The sequence below is a fragment of the Homalodisca vitripennis genome, unplaced genomic scaffold (assembly GCF_021130785.1).
Source record: "Homalodisca vitripennis isolate AUS2020 unplaced genomic scaffold, UT_GWSS_2.1 ScUCBcl_448;HRSCAF=2485, whole genome shotgun sequence".
Classification (NCBI taxonomy): Eukaryota; Metazoa; Arthropoda; class Insecta; order Hemiptera; family Cicadellidae; genus Homalodisca; species Homalodisca vitripennis.
The window spans coordinates 69884-91409 of record NW_025776562.1 but is presented as its reverse complement, the minus strand read 5'-3'; the positions used below and the strand labels follow the sequence as shown (position 1 = coordinate 91409).

The 21526-nt window shown below is 33.1% G+C and overlaps 1 protein-coding gene across 1 annotated transcript in view; it reads right to left on the bottom strand.

Moving 5' to 3' along the window:
* Window positions 1-21526, bottom strand: part of LOC124370687 — a 99694-nt gene that overhangs the window by 45215 nt on the left and 32953 nt on the right. Inside the window, exon 4 of the mRNA XM_046828974.1 lies at window positions 16831-16977. Coding sequence (XP_046684930.1) covers window positions 16831-16977 — 147 coding nt within the window. The remainder of the gene's footprint in view (window positions 1-16830; window positions 16978-21526) is intronic.

The window sequence follows — 21526 nt, the reverse complement described above, 5'->3', positions numbered from 1 at the left end:
CTTTAACAGAAAAAATAACATTTCATTATTAGCACTAGTGAACTTTTATCACAGCAAAACTTAAAAGAAAAAGCCGTCAATTAGGAGATCTAAAACAATTAGCCGTCAATTAGGAGATCTAAAACAATCAGAAAATGTTTGCTTACAACTCAGGTTTCAAAAACAAACAAACATCAAAAAGACAATATTCCTTTAAATAATATTTTACCATCAAAGGTGAAAAAATACAAGTCTGTAAAACATTTTATATATCAACATTAGGAACATCTCAGAAACCAGTATACACAGCACATAATAGTAAGGATGTTGCAACAAACACAGCTACTCCAGAGGTTAGAGTAATTATAGTAGATGTAGGCCAGAAGGAGACGTAAATTCAGCCAGAGACCATATTAAGTGATTCCATGAAATTGAATCGCACTATTGTAGGGCGAATACAAAAAGACTTAATCTAGAATCAGACCTAAGTGTTTCAAACAGTGTGAAGTTAAAGGTATCATTCTTGTTACAAAATCTGAACTACAAAATTTTTGCCACGGAATTCAATTTAGGATTTCATGTACTCAAATTAGATTGGTGTGATCTTTGTGAAAAGTTTAAATTAGCACGCCAGACCGACACTAACTGAAGAGAGTAAAATGAAGATTATGAAAGGCAGCAGTTTTTGAAAACTGAAATGAGAAACGCCCAAAAAAAAAGAAGTAAAAGTACTCCAGTTATTTTTGTAGACCTACAAAATGTAATCCTGTCTCCTCATACTGAAATAAGCTCTTTATTTTATCTAGGAAAAATAAACATGTACAATCTAACTGCACACTTTTCAGTAACAAAAAAATGTATTACACACAGGTATCAAAACTGCACTGGCCGTTCAGGTAATGACTTACCAAGTGCATTTAGAAAAACATTAGATTGTGTTATTGATGAGAACAATGTAACAGAGTAGATGTTTGGTCCAATTCTTGTATTCCTCAGAATCACAATTCTATCGTGTCTAACGCTATTCAAGACTGCCTACGAGACAACATCTTTGAAAATAAAATATTCTTTGTTAAGACATTCTTGCGTGCAAGAGGTTGGCTGTGTGCACAGTTGCATAGAGAGGGCCAAGTCAAAAACTGAATTTTACTCCCCAATTGGACTGATTTGGCTATGAAAGCAAATAAATCAATACAATCCTTACTGGATAATTCAATTAAAACCTAGTGATTTTAAAGATTATGCAAGCACATCTAAACTTTTTAACTACAAGATTATTCCATATACTAAAGTAGCTTACCTGGAATTTTCACAAACCCTTCAACTTGTCTTTTTTTTAAACAAATCATGACCCTTAACAGCCAGTGAACTGTTCTAACAAAAGTATGATTGTACACCAACAAGAAAGAGTAAAACTATCAACTTTTTCAGGAAATGGTGAATGAACGAATGCATTTTTTTTATTTCCCCAATATTGCAATCTTTACAACTAAACTAATAGTAGGGGAGCCCAAGCGGGGATTTTTCGCGTTACTAGAGCGCGTCATAAAATTATATGGGGAGAAATGTCGTACTCCGTAATGTACCCCTAGCACATATGAACCTTTAATATAGGGGTCTGCGTTGAGGGCAGACCGTCAGACTAGTAGAAAAAAATCGATCCTCAGAAAAACTTGTGGGCGTCAGATAAATACAAAGTAAGTTAAGTACATGTAGAACGGTGTAGATTTCAATAACCTGACGATTAAAGCGTAGTATAAGGAAATAGGCAAGTCACAAAGGTGTAAAAAAAATAATGTTACCTCAAAATACTCAAGCGCGATTGAATTTTTTTTTATTTTGAAGGAAATCTTTTAAGAATTGCGGACAAAATATAATCTGACGATTTTCATGGGGTGAGGTAGCTAAAACCATAAATAAAGGGTGGAGCGTACAGCCGCTGAGAACTGTATATTTCCCACTCTGCGCCTCTCTTTCCTTCTCACTCTTTCTCTGTCTTTCACTCTCTCGCACCATCTGCACACTACCATATACCGCCATAATGCCATCTCAGATGATCACAATAACAACATGTTTTTTTAGAAGTATATTTTTATTTATTTATTTGATTGTTTAATGCAATAAGTTTTATATACATTACAATAATGAGTGATATAAGTGTGAAATGTGTATTTTGTGGAAAAGAAACATGTGAAATTTTTTTTTTTTTTCAAATGGTCAGATGAACAATATTCCTCCACATTATTGTCAGATTATCATTTAGAATGGTCAGGACATCGAATTGAACCGCCTGTATAAATATCTGACGTGCTCGAGTATTTTAAGACCGCATTTTTTTACATTTTCACAAATCTGTCATGACTTTCGATCACGTCCAAATCTTCAGTCATTTAAATAGGATACTTTTTTTAGTTTACTTAACATTCCCTCTGAATATCTGGCACGCTCAAATAACTTTTTTTTCCTTTTTTTCTATCCCTTTTTATGGCCACCGTCCACCGTTATAAAAAAACAGTATTTTCAATTACCAAACCTACTTTTCTACTTCTCTGAAAATAACCTAAACAACTCAGTACAATTAATTTTTTTCCCAGATCCCGAAAATGGCATCAAACAATGGTACTTTGTATGATGTGGGCGTTATAGTTTTCGCCAAAATAAGAGGCCATCCTTACTGGCCAGCAGTTATACAAGACATTTTAAAAATTGACAATATCACTAAATACAGTGTCACATTCTTTGGAGACAATACTACTGCCTCCATTAAACAAAGCGACATGTGCCTGTATGCAGAATATAATTTAATTCATGGAAAGCCAAAAACGGACAATTTCAAAAATAAAAAGTTTAACGAGGCCCTTAGAGAAGCAGAACAAGTTTTTAAAACCTCTCTTCTAAGTAAACCTCTAATAGACAACAGCCAAAATAAATCACCAGGTTGCGAAGAACTAGACCTCAGTAATACTGCACAAAGAGTTGAAGGTAGCTCCAGAACAAATGAGAGTTTAATACAAGAGCTAGAGATGTTAAACAATAGCAAGGATTTAGTTGAGGTTGTCCATACTAAGATACAACATTTTAATGACGTTGACGACCTAGAAACTTCCCTGACACTGGCCGCCGAAGCAGGCAATGCCCTACTAGCGGAAAACTGTAAACTTAAGCAGGACCTGAATTCTCTAACTCTAAGGAACTTCAAACTGGCACAACAGATAACCGATCAACACACTCTGTCAGAGCTAACCTATCAAGCAAAGATAAAAGAACTAGAAGCTCAAAATGAAGCCTTACACAGCCGAAACACCCTGCTAGCTGAAAAATTGACCGAAGTTGAAAACCAACTCTCGAAAGAAAAGCAGCTACAGGCTGCTCTAGAAAACACCTTTGAAGAACAAGACCTAAGTAAAGAAAAAATAATATGCAGACTTGAAGAGAAAATTAAGCAGCTCGAAAATACCATTAAAATGCTACAGAGTAGAACAGATAACAGTGGCTGCACTGAAATCAAAGTTAATGCCATCGACTCCGAAACCCAAACAAACAACCCTAATATCACTAAACAAAGAGACACACTACAAATTATGATCAAACTGACCAAACTTAAGTGCAGACAGGACCACCTAGAATCAACAGTGAAGATTTTTCAAAATAATTCCTATCAACGTGACCTGCATGACCAAACTAATACAACACCTGCAAAGCCTACTAGTAGAACACCTTTGTTTAAGCAATTTCAAACACCAAACCGCTTGAATAGGGCTGTGAAAAATTCAAGTTCAAAGAAAGGAAATTATTTTAGTGTCTCTCTACAGATAGCCAAAAATAAAGAATTACAAGAACAAAGACAGATGGACACAGACCCCGAAAAAACAATAGTTCGTGCAAACATAAAAACTTTCGGTAACTTTTGAGTACATAGCAAACCCCCAATGACAGCAACTCTACTTATAGACAAAACTTTTGAAGATTTTTTGAAAGAACATATGGAGAAAATCTTAAGAAAAACAAACAGCTCACCAGATGACAGCATGACCAAGACTCCATTAACTAGCACTCCTTCAGATATCGTACCTGGAAATACTTCAAATACTTTTTTAGAAATTATACAAGAAAGCCAAAACACCTCTTAAAGAAAACAAGGAAAAAACCTATCACCATCTTTCATCAGAACATTCAAGGACTATCAAAAAAGGTGGAAAGAATAAACCATCTATTGAGTGACCTACATCCAACCATATTAATACTTACTGAACATGGATTAAACTCAGATAAACTATTACTCACTAAGATTAGTGGTTACAATTTAATTACACACTACAGTAGAAAAGACCATAGATTGGGAGGAGTTGCAATCTACATTAAGGAAACAGAAACTGCAAAAACAGAAGCAATCAACATGGCAAACAGTTGTCAAGAACTGGTATGCGAAGCTGCATTAACAAAGATAAAAATCAAGAAAAAAACTCTCTACATTCTAGGGGTTTATTGGACACCAGGAGGACAAGCTAATGTAGCTATCAACATTATATCAGATATACTTACCTCATTTACAGCTGAGGCAAAACTTCTTATCTTAATGGGCGACATCAACATAGACAGGCTAACTGTTAACACGAATAATACTATTTTCGAAGATTAACTGCTGGTTTTTGGAGTCAGAGGCGGCTTCCCCTTCCAGCGACAAGAATTACTAATCATTCTACAACATCAATAGACTGCATCTGTACCAACATACCTGAAGATGCAGTCGACTTTTCAGTGATCCAAGGTGGAATGTCGGATCACACTGGCCAAATCTGTTCTATTGCAGTGGAAAGAGAAGTCTTACCTACAAAAGAAGCTACACAAAAAAGAATTTTCTCAATAAAAAACCTTAATAGCTTAAAACAGGAATTCGAAATGGAAAAGTGGGAACTGGTACACAATGCCCCTGATGTTGAAGAGGCATACAGAACATTTCAGACAACTGTCAGACAAATATTGGACCATATATGCCCTAGCAAAAAAGTAAGAGCAAAGCCGAGGGGCAGACTAAAAGTTCAGTATGACCAAGAGTCGAAAATACTAAAAGAAGATTTTCTAATTGCCTTACAAAGATATGAGCTCACCAGAAATGAAACATGATAGAACATACATGGCAGCAAAAAAGAAAGCCTACGATCTCAAGCTTAGGAGTCTCAAACAACATATGGCTGCTAACTACATCACTAACTCTGACAATAAGTCTAAAGCCGTTTGGGACATAATAAACTCAGAAAAGCAAAGTAAGCAACAGAAAGAAAATTCAACACTGAAGATGGAGATAGAAGGAAACATAACAGACAACCCCGCCGAAATAGCCGAACATTTCAACCAATACTTTTCCCAAATAGCAGATTCCACATTAGGCGAAAATAGAGAACATCTGAAATACACAGCCATAACTCATCCGATTTTGCTTCCACAAAGAAATTGTCTATCACTAATTTTAACACCAACAACTGTTAAAGAAGTCTTGGGAGTGATAGCTTCCCTGAAAACTAAATTATCATGTGGAATTGATGAAATTCCTTCAAAATTAGTAAAACACTGTACCAAACAACTAGCACCACCACTGGTTACCATAATAAATCAATCGTTTTCCTCAGGCCAGTTTCCATCCCCCTTAAAAATATCAAAAATATACCCAAAGCACAAAAAAGGATCCATCACTAAACCTGAAAATTACCGTCCCATTTCACTAATACCAACTTTCTCAAAAATAATAGAAAAGGTAGCACTCTCAAGAATGTTACAACATCTGGACAGATATAATCTAATAACAAAGAACCAACATGGCTATCTCAAAGGACGATCCACCACCACAGCTGTCACTAATCTAATTGAATACGTCATAGATAAATTAGAAGACCACAAACACGTATCAGCTGTCCTATTAGACTACAGTAAGGCTTTCGATTGTCTAGATCATGATCTTATCTTGAAAAAGATTTCAGCCCTAGGTTTTGGAGGCTTGGCGAAAGATTAGGTGACTAGCTACCTGAAAGGACGCAAGTAAATAGTTGAGATTCAACAAAATGTAAATGGGAGTAAATGCGTGTATAGATCAAGACAACTCACAGTAAGTAGAGGAGTGCCTCAAGGCTCAGTTTTAGGCCCCTTTTTGTTCATACTTTTTACAAACGATTTTCCAAGTTTTATCAATGACAATACTGTAGAAACCATTATGTATGCAGACGACACAATTCTTTTGTTTACAAATAACACAGCACAAAATCTAATTTTGAATATTTCATCAGCAACAGAAAAATCACTCCAATACTGCCTTCAAAACGATCTGGTCATAAATCAATCCAAAACCACCCAGATCAATTTTAGCAGAAGACAAGAGCAGATTCCAAAAATACCTAATATTTTAGTTGAAAAAAAGGCAAAACTGCTAGGCCTAACAATTAATGCTGACCTCTCCTGCACAGATCACATATGCGATCTGACCAAAAAACTTTCATCTGGCATTTATGTGGTAAAGCGAATGAAGTGGATAGGAGGTTTGGAGACGGCAAAGACAGCATACTATGCTGTAGTGGAGTCCCACCTCAGATATGGCTTAATTTCATGGGGAGGAACATCTGAAACCAATCTCAACAAAATCCTGGTACTCCAGAAAAAAGCTGTAAGGGCACTCTATAGCCTCAGCCCTAGGGAAAGCTGCAGAGAAGCTTTCAAATCCCTGCAGCTTCTTACTGTCATAGCACTATACATCCATGCAGTCGTCATCTACACCAGCCAGATGGACCTTCCTAGAAATGAAAATGCTCACTCATACCACACCAGACGAGCAACGGACTACATTCTCCCTGTACACCACACATCGCAATTCAGCAAAAAACCTTCTTACATTGGACGCAAAATCATTAATGCACTACCACCAAATCTCAAGAACAAGAAAGGGAACGAACTGAAAAGACATTTTCGAGACTGGCTGATGGAACGACCTGTATATTCATTGAAGGAGTTCTTCGATTTTCTATAAATACCATATCAATATTTGTAAAGCAAGAAATATTAATCTAAGTTTTTGTTATTATATACTATTGACGCAATTGTATTTCTTAAAGAAACAACAAATAAAGAATATTGTCTATTGTCTATTGTAATTGCTCTTCAGATTAATATCGCTTGATTATCAGAAAGACATAGCGCGTATACATTATGAATTTCTGACGTGCTCAAGTATTTCCATGTAAATGTTTTTTTTTTTTTTTTTTTTTTTTTTTTTTGAAAATTTGTCCACGCTTTCCTCCACACTGAAATAAAAAACTTAACATAAACTTTTTTCGTTTTAAAACTTAATCTTCACAATCTTACAGGCCCCCATGACGCTTTAGTCACTGCAAATTTAGCATCCCGGCTCCCTTACTATAAATAACTGACCATTTTTAAGATTACAGAAATAAAATGAAGAAAAAGCACCATAAAACAAAAAATTGCCCTTGGAAATGGTACATCTGTATTGGAATTCAAATCCAAAGTATTAAACTGTACAGGAGAGATCTCTGAACAAAAAAACGAGACTTGAAAGCAGCTTTCCCTTTTATGCCTCTTCAAGATTGACAGTTTTACACAGCTATATTCCATGATTGTTGCAGTACATTGGGACTAGTCCATCAGTAATTTATTTTCATGTAGGAACAAACAATCTGAGGAAGGGTACAGGTATTATTTTAAATTCATAATTTACATGTACACATAGTGCAGAACCTCCATGAATGTGACTCTTCCTACAAAAGGCACTTGCCAACTGGTAACCACTAGGTGCATGTAGTATCAGTTTGTCAAAGTTGAGCTAGAAAATTCTGTTGATTCATGATAACGCTCGACCTCACACGGCAAATTGCTCACGTGAAGTTCTCGAATCATTCCAGTGGGGGTCGTTTCCTCATCCACCATACAGCCCGGATCTTGCACCAAGTGACTACCACTTGTTCTCAACAATGACACACATGACACACATATGATATAGAGTTGACCAGTTAAAATTACTTGTATCATACAACAATTTTATTTAGGGAACATTTTAGTAAAACAGTGCTGAAGTTGTGGGAAAATCTGTGGTAAAGTATCCTTAACTTTTGAAACAGTTAAAAGTTAACATTTATTATAGTTTCAAACAAATAATTAATTATAAATATTACCTGTAACAGAATTTCTAAAAAGCACATGTTTTTATCACTGCACATTTTCATTTGTTTCTTTACAAAACTCATTTTCAATTCCAAGATAAGCACTCTTTTTCAATAAGTATTTGTGACTGTGACCTAAGAAGACGTTTTGTGATCTAAAATTATTTTATTTCACAAAGATAAACTCAGAAATTTGACTACAGTAGTTGTTTCCTGCAATACTTCAACAATATTGGATTTTCAAGCATACACAAGCAGTGAAGGGATAACCTGTACAGCTTGCCATCAGCTGTTAATGACTCAACTGGTGTACTTTGAACCTCATTGTTGTGCAGCAGATAACATTAAGACTTTCTCAGCCACTAATAGTGTTTCCATATTTATTTAATAAATGCTGACACGTATTTTATTTACAATAATACTTGCATTTTTTCTTCATAATAAAATACTCTGATTTATTATCACTTGGACGTTAAAATAATTTTATGGATACTTCCTTGAGTGACCAATGTACGAATAAATCTCTTCTCTCAGGATGTAAAATTGAAGAAACAGTTAGGAAAAGTGGAGTACATCGAGGTAAAATAACTGATATAAAAGTAACAACCCCTGGTGGTAAAGTGTTACGATCAAAAAAAGAACTGGAAGAATACATTAAAATAAAAAAATTAAATTTAAAACTTGATGATTTTAATTTTACCTCAAGAAAAAATGTTAGCATTAAGAAAGCTAGTAAGGGTGAAAAATCAACCAAGTCAAACATGAGTATGAAGTTGAATGTTTCTGATTCTGTTTGTGAATCCCCTCTACCGCTTTTAAATATGGAAAACCCATCTAAAATTCAAAATAATGATATTTTATCAGAAACTGCCTCAACCATTAGTTCAAATTCTTCTGATTCCGCTGTGGAAACTCCTGTACAGTTTTCAAGTATTGAAACACAGACTGAAATTGAAGCTGTAAAAATGTTGTTAGTTTCTGATGAGCTTTTGAACGATAAATGGCTCACTGACTTGACAATTCAGCCGTATTTTCAAATGTTAAATGATAGGTTTCTGGATAAAAAATCGGGCATCATAATCAATCCACTCATTGTTCATGCAATAAAAAATATTAATGACTTCCATTTCATGCTAGAACCACTTAATATAAAGGAAAAATGTTACATCATTCTACCAATAAATGACTCTGTTAATTTAACACAATCTGATAGTGGCTCACACTGGAGTACACTAGTATATGTTGGGTCTGAACAAAAATTTTTACATTTTGACTCTTCTGGTACATACAACCAAAGTTCTGCTCTCTCGGTTGCAAACAGGCTAAACACTTATTTAAACAAGACAATGCCAATCAATTTTTTAGATCTTGGTGGGCCGCAGCAGTCAAACAGTCATGATTGTGGAGTATTTATGTGCTGGACAGTGGAGTCCATTGTTCACAATATAATGACTTCGGACACAATAAATACAGAGTTTTATTCGAAAAACTATTTTAACCCAGTCTGACATCATACAAAAAGGAAGAGTAAATGCTTTTGGCTATGTCAGACCAAACACAACTCTTCTGCAAGTCATCGACTCAGCTAAAATTGATGAAGAAAGTAAAGTAGCCCATTAGTAGTTCTTGGCGGAACAAATGATAGTCTTAAAGAAAACTTTAATGAAATCTATGAGAGTTTAGAAAGTAAACTAAAAGTGCTTACTGTAACCAGACCTGTTTTCTTATGTACTGTACCTAATAGGTACGACAAAATTCTTAATGGTCCGGAAAACGATCAAATACAAAAAGTAAATAACTACATCATGGAGATAGCTGCCAGGATTGATGGAGTTTACATTATTAATCTTAATCATTTGGGACGACAACACTATACTGTCCATGGTCTGCACTTAAACATGCAAGGCACAACAAAATTGGCTCGCATTATTTTAAAAGCCCTTACTTGGTGGAACAGTCAAGAATTACATTTCAAGTATGAGAGAGTTCAACCTCCAGTAAAAATAATAGAAAAGAACATGACTGGAATAATTACTGAACATAAAGACTGTGAAAAAACTGCGTTTGCACACTGTATTTCTGGCTACTTTGAGAATGAGCGACAGATGACTGCTGGTGTTGCAGTGATTTTCAAACAACAATTTGGAAGACCACTTGCTTCAAACTGCATAACCAGTCACCTTGCTTATCAACAAGTCCCTGATGGAGCTGGAATCTATTCATTGATTACAAAGGATAAATACAAAAATAAACCTACTTTGACTGATTATGATAAAGCTTTTGAGGATTTCTCAATTGATTTTAAGAGAAGAGGTTTTACAAGGCTTATATGTTCGGCTGTGGGTTGCGTTCGTGATAAAATATCCATAGAACACTTTGTAACCAAAATAATGAAATTTCATCACCTTACTGGAGCTTCTGTGGACATCATATTGTACAACCAGTGGTCCTCCAGAGTATTATGGAATGGATTAACACATGATGAATTTATCACTGATTTAAAATACAATATTTTGTCAAAGTATCCGCAAGCTACACCATCATCGTTTGTTGTTGATCACATGCAGCCTGAGACCTCTTCACTTCAACCACTGTCATCAACCATAACTACAAACCTAGGACCACAAGGAGACAAGGAGATGGCCCTACATCAGGATCATCTTGATTTCCAATCCAAACAACACTTGGAAGCAGTGTCTGGTGAAAGTGAGGTGAATCATGGGCAATATGGTGTCAGTGATTTTTGTTCATCTTTTTCAGGTTTAAACTAAACTTTTATGACAATGAAAACTGTTCTGCATATAGATATAATAGTTTGAATGTTATTGATCTGGCTCATAATAATGCACTATTAAGTTCAAATAACAGTAATCATTTTACACTATCAGGAATGAAAAACTACCATCATTTAAAATATAGGCTACTGAAACCAATATCAAACTAAATTCCAAAAATAAACAAAATTTTGACAACATTCAACTTCAACCATTAAAAATATTACATCAAAATGTTCAACACTTATCATCACGTATTAATATATTAAAAATTAATTTAGAAGAAATCCAACCAGATGTAGTAGCAATATCTGAACATAAAATGACTGAAGCAGAAATCCTGTATCTAAATATTCCAAATTATAAAATATGTTCATTTTTTACAAGGTCTATCTCACTTGGTGGTGGTGTATTGATCTTAGTTAGAAGTAACATTAAAAGTAAAAAATTATTAATTCCTGAAGTCCAAGATCTTACAGCCGAAAAAGAATTTGAATGTTGCTTATCAGAAATTACTGTAAATACATTTTCATTTATTTTAGCATGTATTTATAGATCCCCACAGCAAGGGCTACTTGAATCTTTTCTAGGTAGACTTGATTTGTTATGTAATACATTAAATGATAAATTCAAGAATATTATCATAGCAGGAGATTTTAACATCAATGTGTTGAACAAAGACAATACATATAGGAACTTTGTTAGTATTTTAAATTCTTATAACTTAGTTTATAAAGTAAATTTTCTTACTAGAGTTACCTCCGAGTCAGAAACCAGCATAGATAACTTCCTCACTAATATTACAACTAAGAAATTAAAAACATCTGGCCTTATAACATGTATATCAGACCATGATGGGCAATTGTTTGAAATTTTTGGTGTACAAAATACTCTTCATTATGTGAATAAAAGGTATTGTAGAAAGTTTTCAAAAACTAACACAGATTTATTTTTAAGGCTATTGGCTAGTGAAAATTGGTTAGAAGTTTACCAGGCTAGCGTAGAAACTAAGTATGATGTTTTTTACTCAATATTTGTTCATGTTTTTGAAATTAGCTTTCCTAAATTATTATCTGTTGAAAAAGAGAAAAACCTAAATAGTTGGATTTCAGATGATGTAAAGATTAAAAAGGAAAAAATTGCGCAATTGGAGAAAACATATAGGGTTTGGAAAACTAATGATTTAAAACAATTAATTAAGCAACTAAAAATTGAAAATAAAATTCAAATAAACAACAACAAAAAAAGGTTTTTTGACAGTAAAATTAAGAAATCTACAAATAAGTCGAAATCAACTTGGAAAATTATCAAATCTGAAATCAACAATGGCGCCAAGATCACTGATAACATACAATTAAGTCCGGGATGGCACATCCATATCAGACCCAATTCTTGTTGGTAATATATTTAATGATTTTTTTATAAATGTTGTTGATAGATTTGTGCTTCCAAATATTCAGAAAGATTTTGTTAATCAATCCTGGAATTCTGATTTCTAGAAATAAATTAAAATTCTATAATGAAATATTCAGGAACACTAATGATTATAGATTCAAATCCTTCTATAGAAATTACAAAAGAATTTATAAAAAAGTAATAACTGCTGCAAAATCATACGAAATAAACAATAAACTAAAACAGTCATCTAACTTTTCTAAGACAGCTTGGAACATTATAAAAAACTCAACAAATAAAGCATCTTCAAAATCCATTCAGCTTGATGCTGATGGGATAAAATTAACCGATCCAAATGCAATAGCTTTGGAATTTAATAAATTTTTCTCCTCAGTGGCTGGTTCTCTTGATGCTGACCGTGAATTGGAACTGGATACAGTCACCACACATACCCCTGCTTCATCTATGGTTCTGACTCCTGTGTGTGAGGACGAAGTGCGACGTATTGTAAGAAGTTTTTCAGCTAAAACTTCCAATGACATAAATGGCATATCAATGTGGCTTATAAAACAATGTTATCAGCACATATTAAGCCCATTGACAAAAATCATAAATGTTTCTTTTGAAACTGGCACATTCCCATCCGCACTCCAATTGGCAAAAGTCGTACCTGTTTTCAAAAAAGGCGATCCAAAGTTAGCGGATAACTATCGACCAATTTCAATTTTACCTGTTTTTAGCAAAATTTTTGAAAAACTGTTCCTGGACCGACTTCTTAATTTTCTTGACAAACACAAAATTTTGTCTGATCTACAATTTGGTTTCAGACCAGGAAGATCAACTTTTGGAGCAATCACCCAACTTGTAGACTTTATTGTGGAAGGCTTTGAGACACACCAAAGAACGCTCAGTGTCTTTCTTGATCTCTCAAAAGCGTTTGATACTGTTAATCATGGTATATTGCTACACAAGCTGGAAGGCTGTGGTGTACGAGGGACAGCACACCAGTGGCTCCACTCATACTTGAGCAGTAGAAGTCAATGTGTTCAGGTCCAGAATGCAGTATCAAGTACTATTAGAATATACCAAGGAGTCCCACAGGGATCAATCTTGGGTCCTGTCCTTTTCTTGATTTATGTGAATAATATCCATGCGTCAGCCTTATATGGGAAAATCATTCAATACGCAGATGACACGACTCTCTGTTTCCGGGCTGATTCTCTAACTACATTGGAGATTCAAACCTTCATTGATCTTAACTCCTGCATTCAAAATTTTCTGGTAAATAATCTCAAAACTAATCATGAAAAGACAAATTACATCAACTTCTGTTTACGTGGGTTGAATACTTATGAAACCCCAACAGTAATGATGGATAACATTGTTCTGGAAGAAACTGATTCTGCTAAATTTCTAGGAATACACCTAGATAAAGGGTTAACCTGGAAAGTTCACATTGAAAGTGTATGTGCTAAATTGGCAACTGGAATTTTTGTCCTTCGCAATTTATCAAAGTTTTGTACGTCTGATGTCTTAATGATGGCTTACTATGGATTAATATTTCCATACCTGTCGTACGGAATTTCTCTGTGGGGCAGTTGTGCCATATCAAACTTGGAAAGAGTATTCAGACTGCAGAAAAAAGCTGTTCGAATCATCGCAAAATTGAACAACAGAGAGTCATGTCGAAGTGCCTTCAGGGAGCTCAACTTGCTAACTCTACCCAGCTTGTATATTTTAGAGACTTCATTTTACTGTCGATTTCAGTGTATATTGACGCAGGGCAGTGATATACACAAATACGAGACAAGAGCTCGGGGGCGCTTTCGAGCCCGACAGCATAGAACAGCAGCATTTGAACGCCTCCCTTCTCAAGCTGGGATCAAATTCATTAACAATCTCCCTGAAACACTAAATTTAGAAACAAATCCAAAAAAATTTAAAACCCAATTAAAACACTACCTGGTGTCTTGTGCTTTTTACTCAGTTGGCGAGTTTATGGAGCACACTTGGGATTGATATTCGCGGCAGTGTTGCAATCCTGGGGGTTGATCCCACGAATTATGAATTTTGTATGTGTATGAATGTGTGCCTGCGTGCAACTGTATGGAAAGTCGAGTGAATGGATTTAGTTTTTAAGATAAATACCGTAAAAAATTGGTATTATTGACTATTGCAATACAATGTAATATATATTGTCAACGCAATAAAATATATTCTATTCTATTCTAATCGAGTCATGAAAAACCATCTCAAGCCTCAATTTTTTTCAAATTTAAAGATGTTGATGAAAGAATTTTAAAAGCGATTGTAATGGCTTTTGAAAACAAATTCTCAACAGGAATTGATGATATACCAATCACTATCATTAAACAGTCTTTTCCGCTAATCTCCAAACCATTAACCCACATAATCAATTCATCATTAATATCTGGCTTTTTCCCATCCAAATTAAAAATTGCTAAAGTTGTTCCACTCTATAAAAAGGGGGATTTAAATAGTCCAACAAGTTACAGACCTATATCTTTATTACCTGTGTTTTCTAAAATTTTTGAAAAAGTAGTATATAATCAACTTTTGGATTACCTGGAAAGTAATCACATATTGGATGATCAGCAACATGGTTTCCGACCACAAAAATCTACGATAACTGCTGGTGTTAATTTCATTGAATTAATAATAGATTTGGTTGACAGGAATGAAAAAGTCATTGGAATCTTCCTTGACTATTCCAAAGCATTTGACAGTGTGTCCCACGATGAATTACTTAAGGTACTTTACAATTTAAATATTAAGAGTAAGGAACATGAATGGTTCAAATCATATTTAAAAAACCGACAACAATGTATTCAAATTCAAAATAGTTTTAGTTATTTAAACAGCAAATATAAATATACACAAAATTTTTATTCAAATCTTCAAACTATAAAACATGGTGTCCCACAGGGATCTATACTTGGCCCTCTTCTATTTCTTTGCTATTTAAGGGGGTTTCCGGGTGTGATACAGGTGGATGGGTCAGTGTGCCTCTACGCTGATGATACCAACATCACAATTTCAGGTAAAAGTCAAGAAGAAATTGAGCTTAAATCATCTCTAAGTCTTACAACTGTAAAAGAATATTCAGACACTAAAAATCTCCTAATAAATATAAATAAATCAAATTTTATTTCATTCTGTACAAAACAAACTAGATCAAAATTAAAGCCAAATATTTATCTAGAAAATTCAAAACTGAATCAAGTAGAAAATTCAAAATTTCTTGGACTAATATTGGACCAACACTTAAGTTGGGATAAACATGTTGACCATGTAGTAAATAAAATGTCCTCTGGTCTATACGCTCTACGACAAATGTCAAGGGTATGTAATATTGAAACCTTGAAAAATATTTATTTTACACTAATCAATTCACACATGTCTTATGGTATAAGCATGTATGGAGCTACAACAACAAAAAATCTAGACCGAATTCTTCACCAACAAAAAAAAGCTATTAGAATAATGTTAAATTTGGAACGAAATGAATCTGTCAAACAGCATTTTTCTAAATTAAGAATCCTTACTGTATATGGTCTATATATTTTTCAAACTATAATGCTTGTGAAATCAAATGAAGATAGTATACCTAAATTAGGAGCAAATCATGATTATAACACTCGCCATAGAAATTATCCATCAATCCCAAAACATAACTTAGAACTTTTTAATAAAAAAACCCACTGCTATAGGATCCAAATTCTTGTTATTTCTTCCAAAAACATTTCTAAAAATTTCACAAATTAGCATATTTAAAACAAAGTTAAAGTCATTTTTAATTGAAAAATCAGTATACTCATTTAAAGAATATTTTGAGGTAACTTAGTTCATCCAACAATTTAGTAGTTGATATGACATATTGTAAATAGTAGCAGAATTGTAAAATCATTTCAATGACATTTTGAGGCAAACTGCTTTATTTAATCAATAAATGGATATTGTAATGTAATGGTTGACGCTATTCTGTATTTATACTGTATGTGTACATTGTATGAGTCTTGAATAAAGTTGAATTGAATTGAATGAAGAAGTGGCTGGCAACGCAGCGCTTTGACGACGACACAGAGCTGCAGCAAGAAGTGACAAACTGGTTGAAGACACAGGCGGCAGAATTTTATGAGGAAGGCATTGTCAAGCTCATCCATCGATATGATCTGCCTAAATTTGAATGGCGACTATTTTGAAAAGTAGTATTTAAGTGTGGCTTTCAAATGTATAATAAAAATTTTTTCCTATACTTTGTTAATTTTTAATTACAAAACGTAATCTACTTTCCGAACAGCCCTCGTAATTATCAATTCATATATTAATACTAATTGTAATAGTATTGTAATTATAACAGAAATAAACTGTCTTTCATTTCAATTCAGATATGATGCAGACTAGCGATACTCTATTAAACGAGTTGCTGCTTTTTAAAATGGCGAACAGAGTAAACATTAAATCTAATCACAAGATGCCAAAAAAAAATAAAAAAATACCTGAAGGCACATGTCAGAAACTTGCATATCATCACAGTTCCAACGACAGAACAGTTTGATTTCAGGCAGTTCTGGATCCTGAGCCACTGGTATGGTGTCAGCAGTCAGTATGGGCTCGTCCACTCCCCAATCCTCTCCGTCAGCCATCTACATATAAATCAAATCAAATAATTACAGTAAAACAATTGAAACTATATATATTTATTTAAGATATATAATAAATATAAATATAAGATATTTAATGGATATTTACATCTTTTGAGTAGAATATTAACATTTCAAGGCAATTATTCTCTAATTTAAATCTTTCCAAACAAATTAAGTGCACTAGCTATTGTGTTATATTATTACCTTAAACTGACCGGCTAATTTCTTTACATTTGCACAAGCTTTTTGGAAAAAATTGTTGTAACAAACAATAACAAACATTCATTTTTTGTAATAAATTAAAGAAATATGCATATTTTTCTAGTGAAAATAAAACACAATAGCCTATATTTTTAAAATGTGTTAGTACAAATTTATTTTTAAAACTTTTCGAGTTTCATACAAAATTGTACATATGTATTGTTTTAATACCTATAACGCAGGAAAGGCTATGCAATTATAAACATAATTCACTTATAGTATTATACTTTTCCACAAAAAACTAAGGTCAACAATGGATTGTCAAACCTTTATGCACTTGGCACCAATAAAACAAAAGTTTGTTGCTATAGAAACATCCAGATTTAAAATCAATATTACGCCACTAATAATAAAATAATAATTTTACACTGTTTTATGATTTGTATTTACATTAAAACAAATGTATGCAAAAAAGTAAACAGTGCTTAGGAAAAACTTTTTAACAAAACACGCCAAAGGAGACTTTTCAAAAAAGTAATATGTACAGCTTTACAATTTTTTTCTTGACGTCTCCTAGCAATCAACAGATGTCCTCTCAACTGCACCTGCCCCTTCACCGTTGGACGTGACGTTAAGTAATACATCACTAACAAACAGCAAACAGGTTCAAGTTTTGTTTTAAATAGTGAATTGTACACTATGTCCCAAAAAATACTAAGCAACAGTTAAATTTAGATAGTATTTAGCATCACATTATGGTAGGGTTTATGAAATTATAAGTTATTTAATTTTACTTGTATATATTACATGTACCATTATTGTTTGCTCTAACGTCTTAACCTCAAAACATAACCTACAAAAAGCAGCAGCTTTATATCACATTTATATGTACAGTACAAGAGAAAGCTTAGCGTGATGAATGGTACCTAGACACAAATTAGGATATTATAAAGCAAAGAATATTTAGAACATGCTATGCATCCACATCCACCATCAAGGATTGTTCTGCCAAATAACATTATTTCGAACATGCAATAATTATCTCTGCATAGTAGTTGATAGAAAACTATCCATCACCACAACACTGTGAACCCTAGTTACTGTATTTTTCAACAGATACAAACCCTCCGCTCAGGAACTTAATCGTGGAAGAATCACTTGAAAACACTTTCCCTCATCGTGGACTGGCCATGGCACCATTTTCTGGCATCGCACAACCCCCTCAAATAACATCATGTGATTTTTTCTTTGAGGATATGTTTAAGACCAAGTTTATATATCTTAAAAAGTGTAAAACATTCAAGATTTGAGACTAAGAATTAGCAAGGCTTTGTCACACATTAATGACTAAATGTGTAATCATGTGTAAGTAGAGTAAGACTGCCAAGTTGATTGTCTTTTCCCCAACAATGGAAACACAATGGACAGCTTGCCATTGATTTGGGAATTCAAAATATTTGTCTTAGTGTCGTATAAATGTACATTTAGAATATATTATCTTAATTAATATTTAACAGAATAGTGTAGGAATTGGTTTTAAATTAAATTCTGTTGGCCAGTTCTGATACTATACTGTAATTTTAAATAACTATAATGAAATTCGGTAGTTTAGATAGGCTAATCAGGAATATCAATAGAGGTTATCCAGATATAAAATTGGCACTTTTAGTAAAATACACTTTTCACTGAAATTCGTAAATATTAAGTGTGCAGCGATTGATCAGTTAATTTTTTGTTTATAAATAAATTGGTTTTTATCTTGGAATGCTTTACATTGTAACTAGCAGAATGCGCAACGATCACAGTTTCAAATGTTTTCTATTTTAATTCCAGGTTTTCCTGACAGTTTGTGCTGCTATCAAATAAGTGTGTTGTTTTGTAACATCGTGTAATTATTGTGTGAGTGCTAATTGTAATATTACATTAATAGAGATTGAAGATGTTTGAAGTACATAAAAAAATTATGGTTGCCTGTAAAGTCGGTTTTACGGGCGAAGATTTTACGTGACAACGTCTTTTTCTCGGTAGAATATTTATTGATATGAATATTATTAAATTGCACAATAGGAACAAGGAATTGAATGAAAATAAGAATTGCACAAATTTTTACTATAGAAATATATTTTGTTTACTAAAACATTGTACATAATTTGAAATTAATTAAAATTTGTTATTGTAAATGGTAAAGTTAAATAAAACATTTACTAAAATTGGAATTTGAAATTCTTGCTAAACACAGTTAAATTCTAACTCCGCGCGTGGTGATTGGTCGGTTTAGTTCGTTTGTTTGGTCGCACTGTTATGACAGGTTAGAGGTTATAATTTGTTATTTTAAATGTTTGACTAGCAATACGCGCTGTTTCTTCTCAATCGACTGAATTACGATTGATTGCAGAGTGATTTAAACTAATAATTTACTTAACACTATCAACATTTGTCAATAGTATGACATAACCTATAAACTCAGTTTCTCAACTTTTGTGTCAATCTAACAATTAATTAATCAATCAATCATAGTTTACGATAATGAAATATCAGTGTACAATTATTTACCTTTATTGTTGTAGTTGTTGTAAATGACAAATCTAAGCACTCCACATTTTCACGAATAAACATAGTTATCTGCTTTATCCCGTGCGGCGGACCCACAGTTATCTGCTTTATCCCGTGCGGATCCCGTGCGGCGGACCCACTGGACGGGCATCGTAACGTTACCGGGCTTTTTACATGAGTGACTCCGAGCCGCAACCTAATTTAAGACGTTGTCACGTCAAAAACTATAGTTATTTATTGAAGTTATTGTACTAATTTTGAAAATTTATTAAACGAAGTGAGTATATTGGTCGCATAACCTAAGTAGCATACAAATCAAAAGGTTGTGTTTCTATGTGTGAATAACTATTGTTAACAGTTTGGTCACATAAGTTCAAATTAAGTAGCATATAAATCACATGATTGAATAGTTATTCGTCCTCTTCCACGAAGACGTGGCATTTTTATGTAAAAATAAAATTCTGTATAATAGTACACAATGAATATGAGTAACTTATTGAATATGTAATTTTAATTAAGTAACTTCTAGATAAAAATGTATAACAACGTAGACTACGGTATCTAAAATACTAAATAAGTATTCCCTATAGGTCTGAAGTACAATAAGTGGCCACCATCACAATCAAATTATTGATATACATGAATAACCTATCTAAACTACTAAAATGACGATCCAAATTATAGTTATTTAATGGCTGAAGTATAATAAGCAGCCACCATCTCAATCGAATTATTGATAATTCTGATTAGCCTATCTAAACTACTGAATTTCATTATAGTTATTTTAAATTACAGTATAGTATCAGAACTGGCCAACAGAATTTAATTTAAAACCAATTCCTACATTATTAACAATAGTTATTGACACATGTGATTCTCTATTAATTTAATATTACAATTAGCACTCACACAATAATTACACGATGATACAAAACACACAAATTTGATAGCAGCACAAACTGTCAGGAAAATTTGGAATTAAAATAGAAAACATTTGAAACTGTGATCGTTGCGCATTCTGCTAGATACAATGTAAAGCATTCCAAGATAAAAAACAATTTATTTGTAAACAAAAAATTAACTAATCAATCGCTGCACACTTAATATTTACAAATTTTCAGTTAAAAGTGTATTTTACTAAAACTGCCAATTTTATATCTGGATAACCTCTATTGATATTCCTGATTAGCCTATCTAAACTACCGAATTTCATTATAGTTATTTAAAATTACAGCATAGTATCAGAACTGGCCAACAGAATTTAATTTAAAACCAATTCCTACACTATTAACAATAGGTATTCACACATGTGATTTGTATGCTACTTAATTTGAACTTATCTGACCAATTTTGACTGCAGATTAAAAATGTAAATTACAACAAATTATTTTAAATCCATTAGTTTTAAAACTTGATTATCTAAAATGTTAACAATAGTTATTCACACATAGTTATTCAACACAATCTTTTGATTTGTATGCTACTTAGGTTATTTGAGGTAATGCGACCAATAATCTCTATTAATGTACTATTACAATCTTAGCACTCACACAATAATTACACGATGTTTTATTTTTTATTTTCTTCTTTTTGCCTGTTGGCTTTTATAAACTTATAACGCGGCCACGTAGTACACTTTTTATAACTTCATTCTATTATATTTTAATGTTATTTGCCGTATTTACTTTTGAAACATGAACCTTACAAAACAACACACACACACATTGATAGCAGCACAAACTGTCAATTTCAGTTAAAAGCTAAAACTTCCAATTTTATATCTGGATAATCTCTA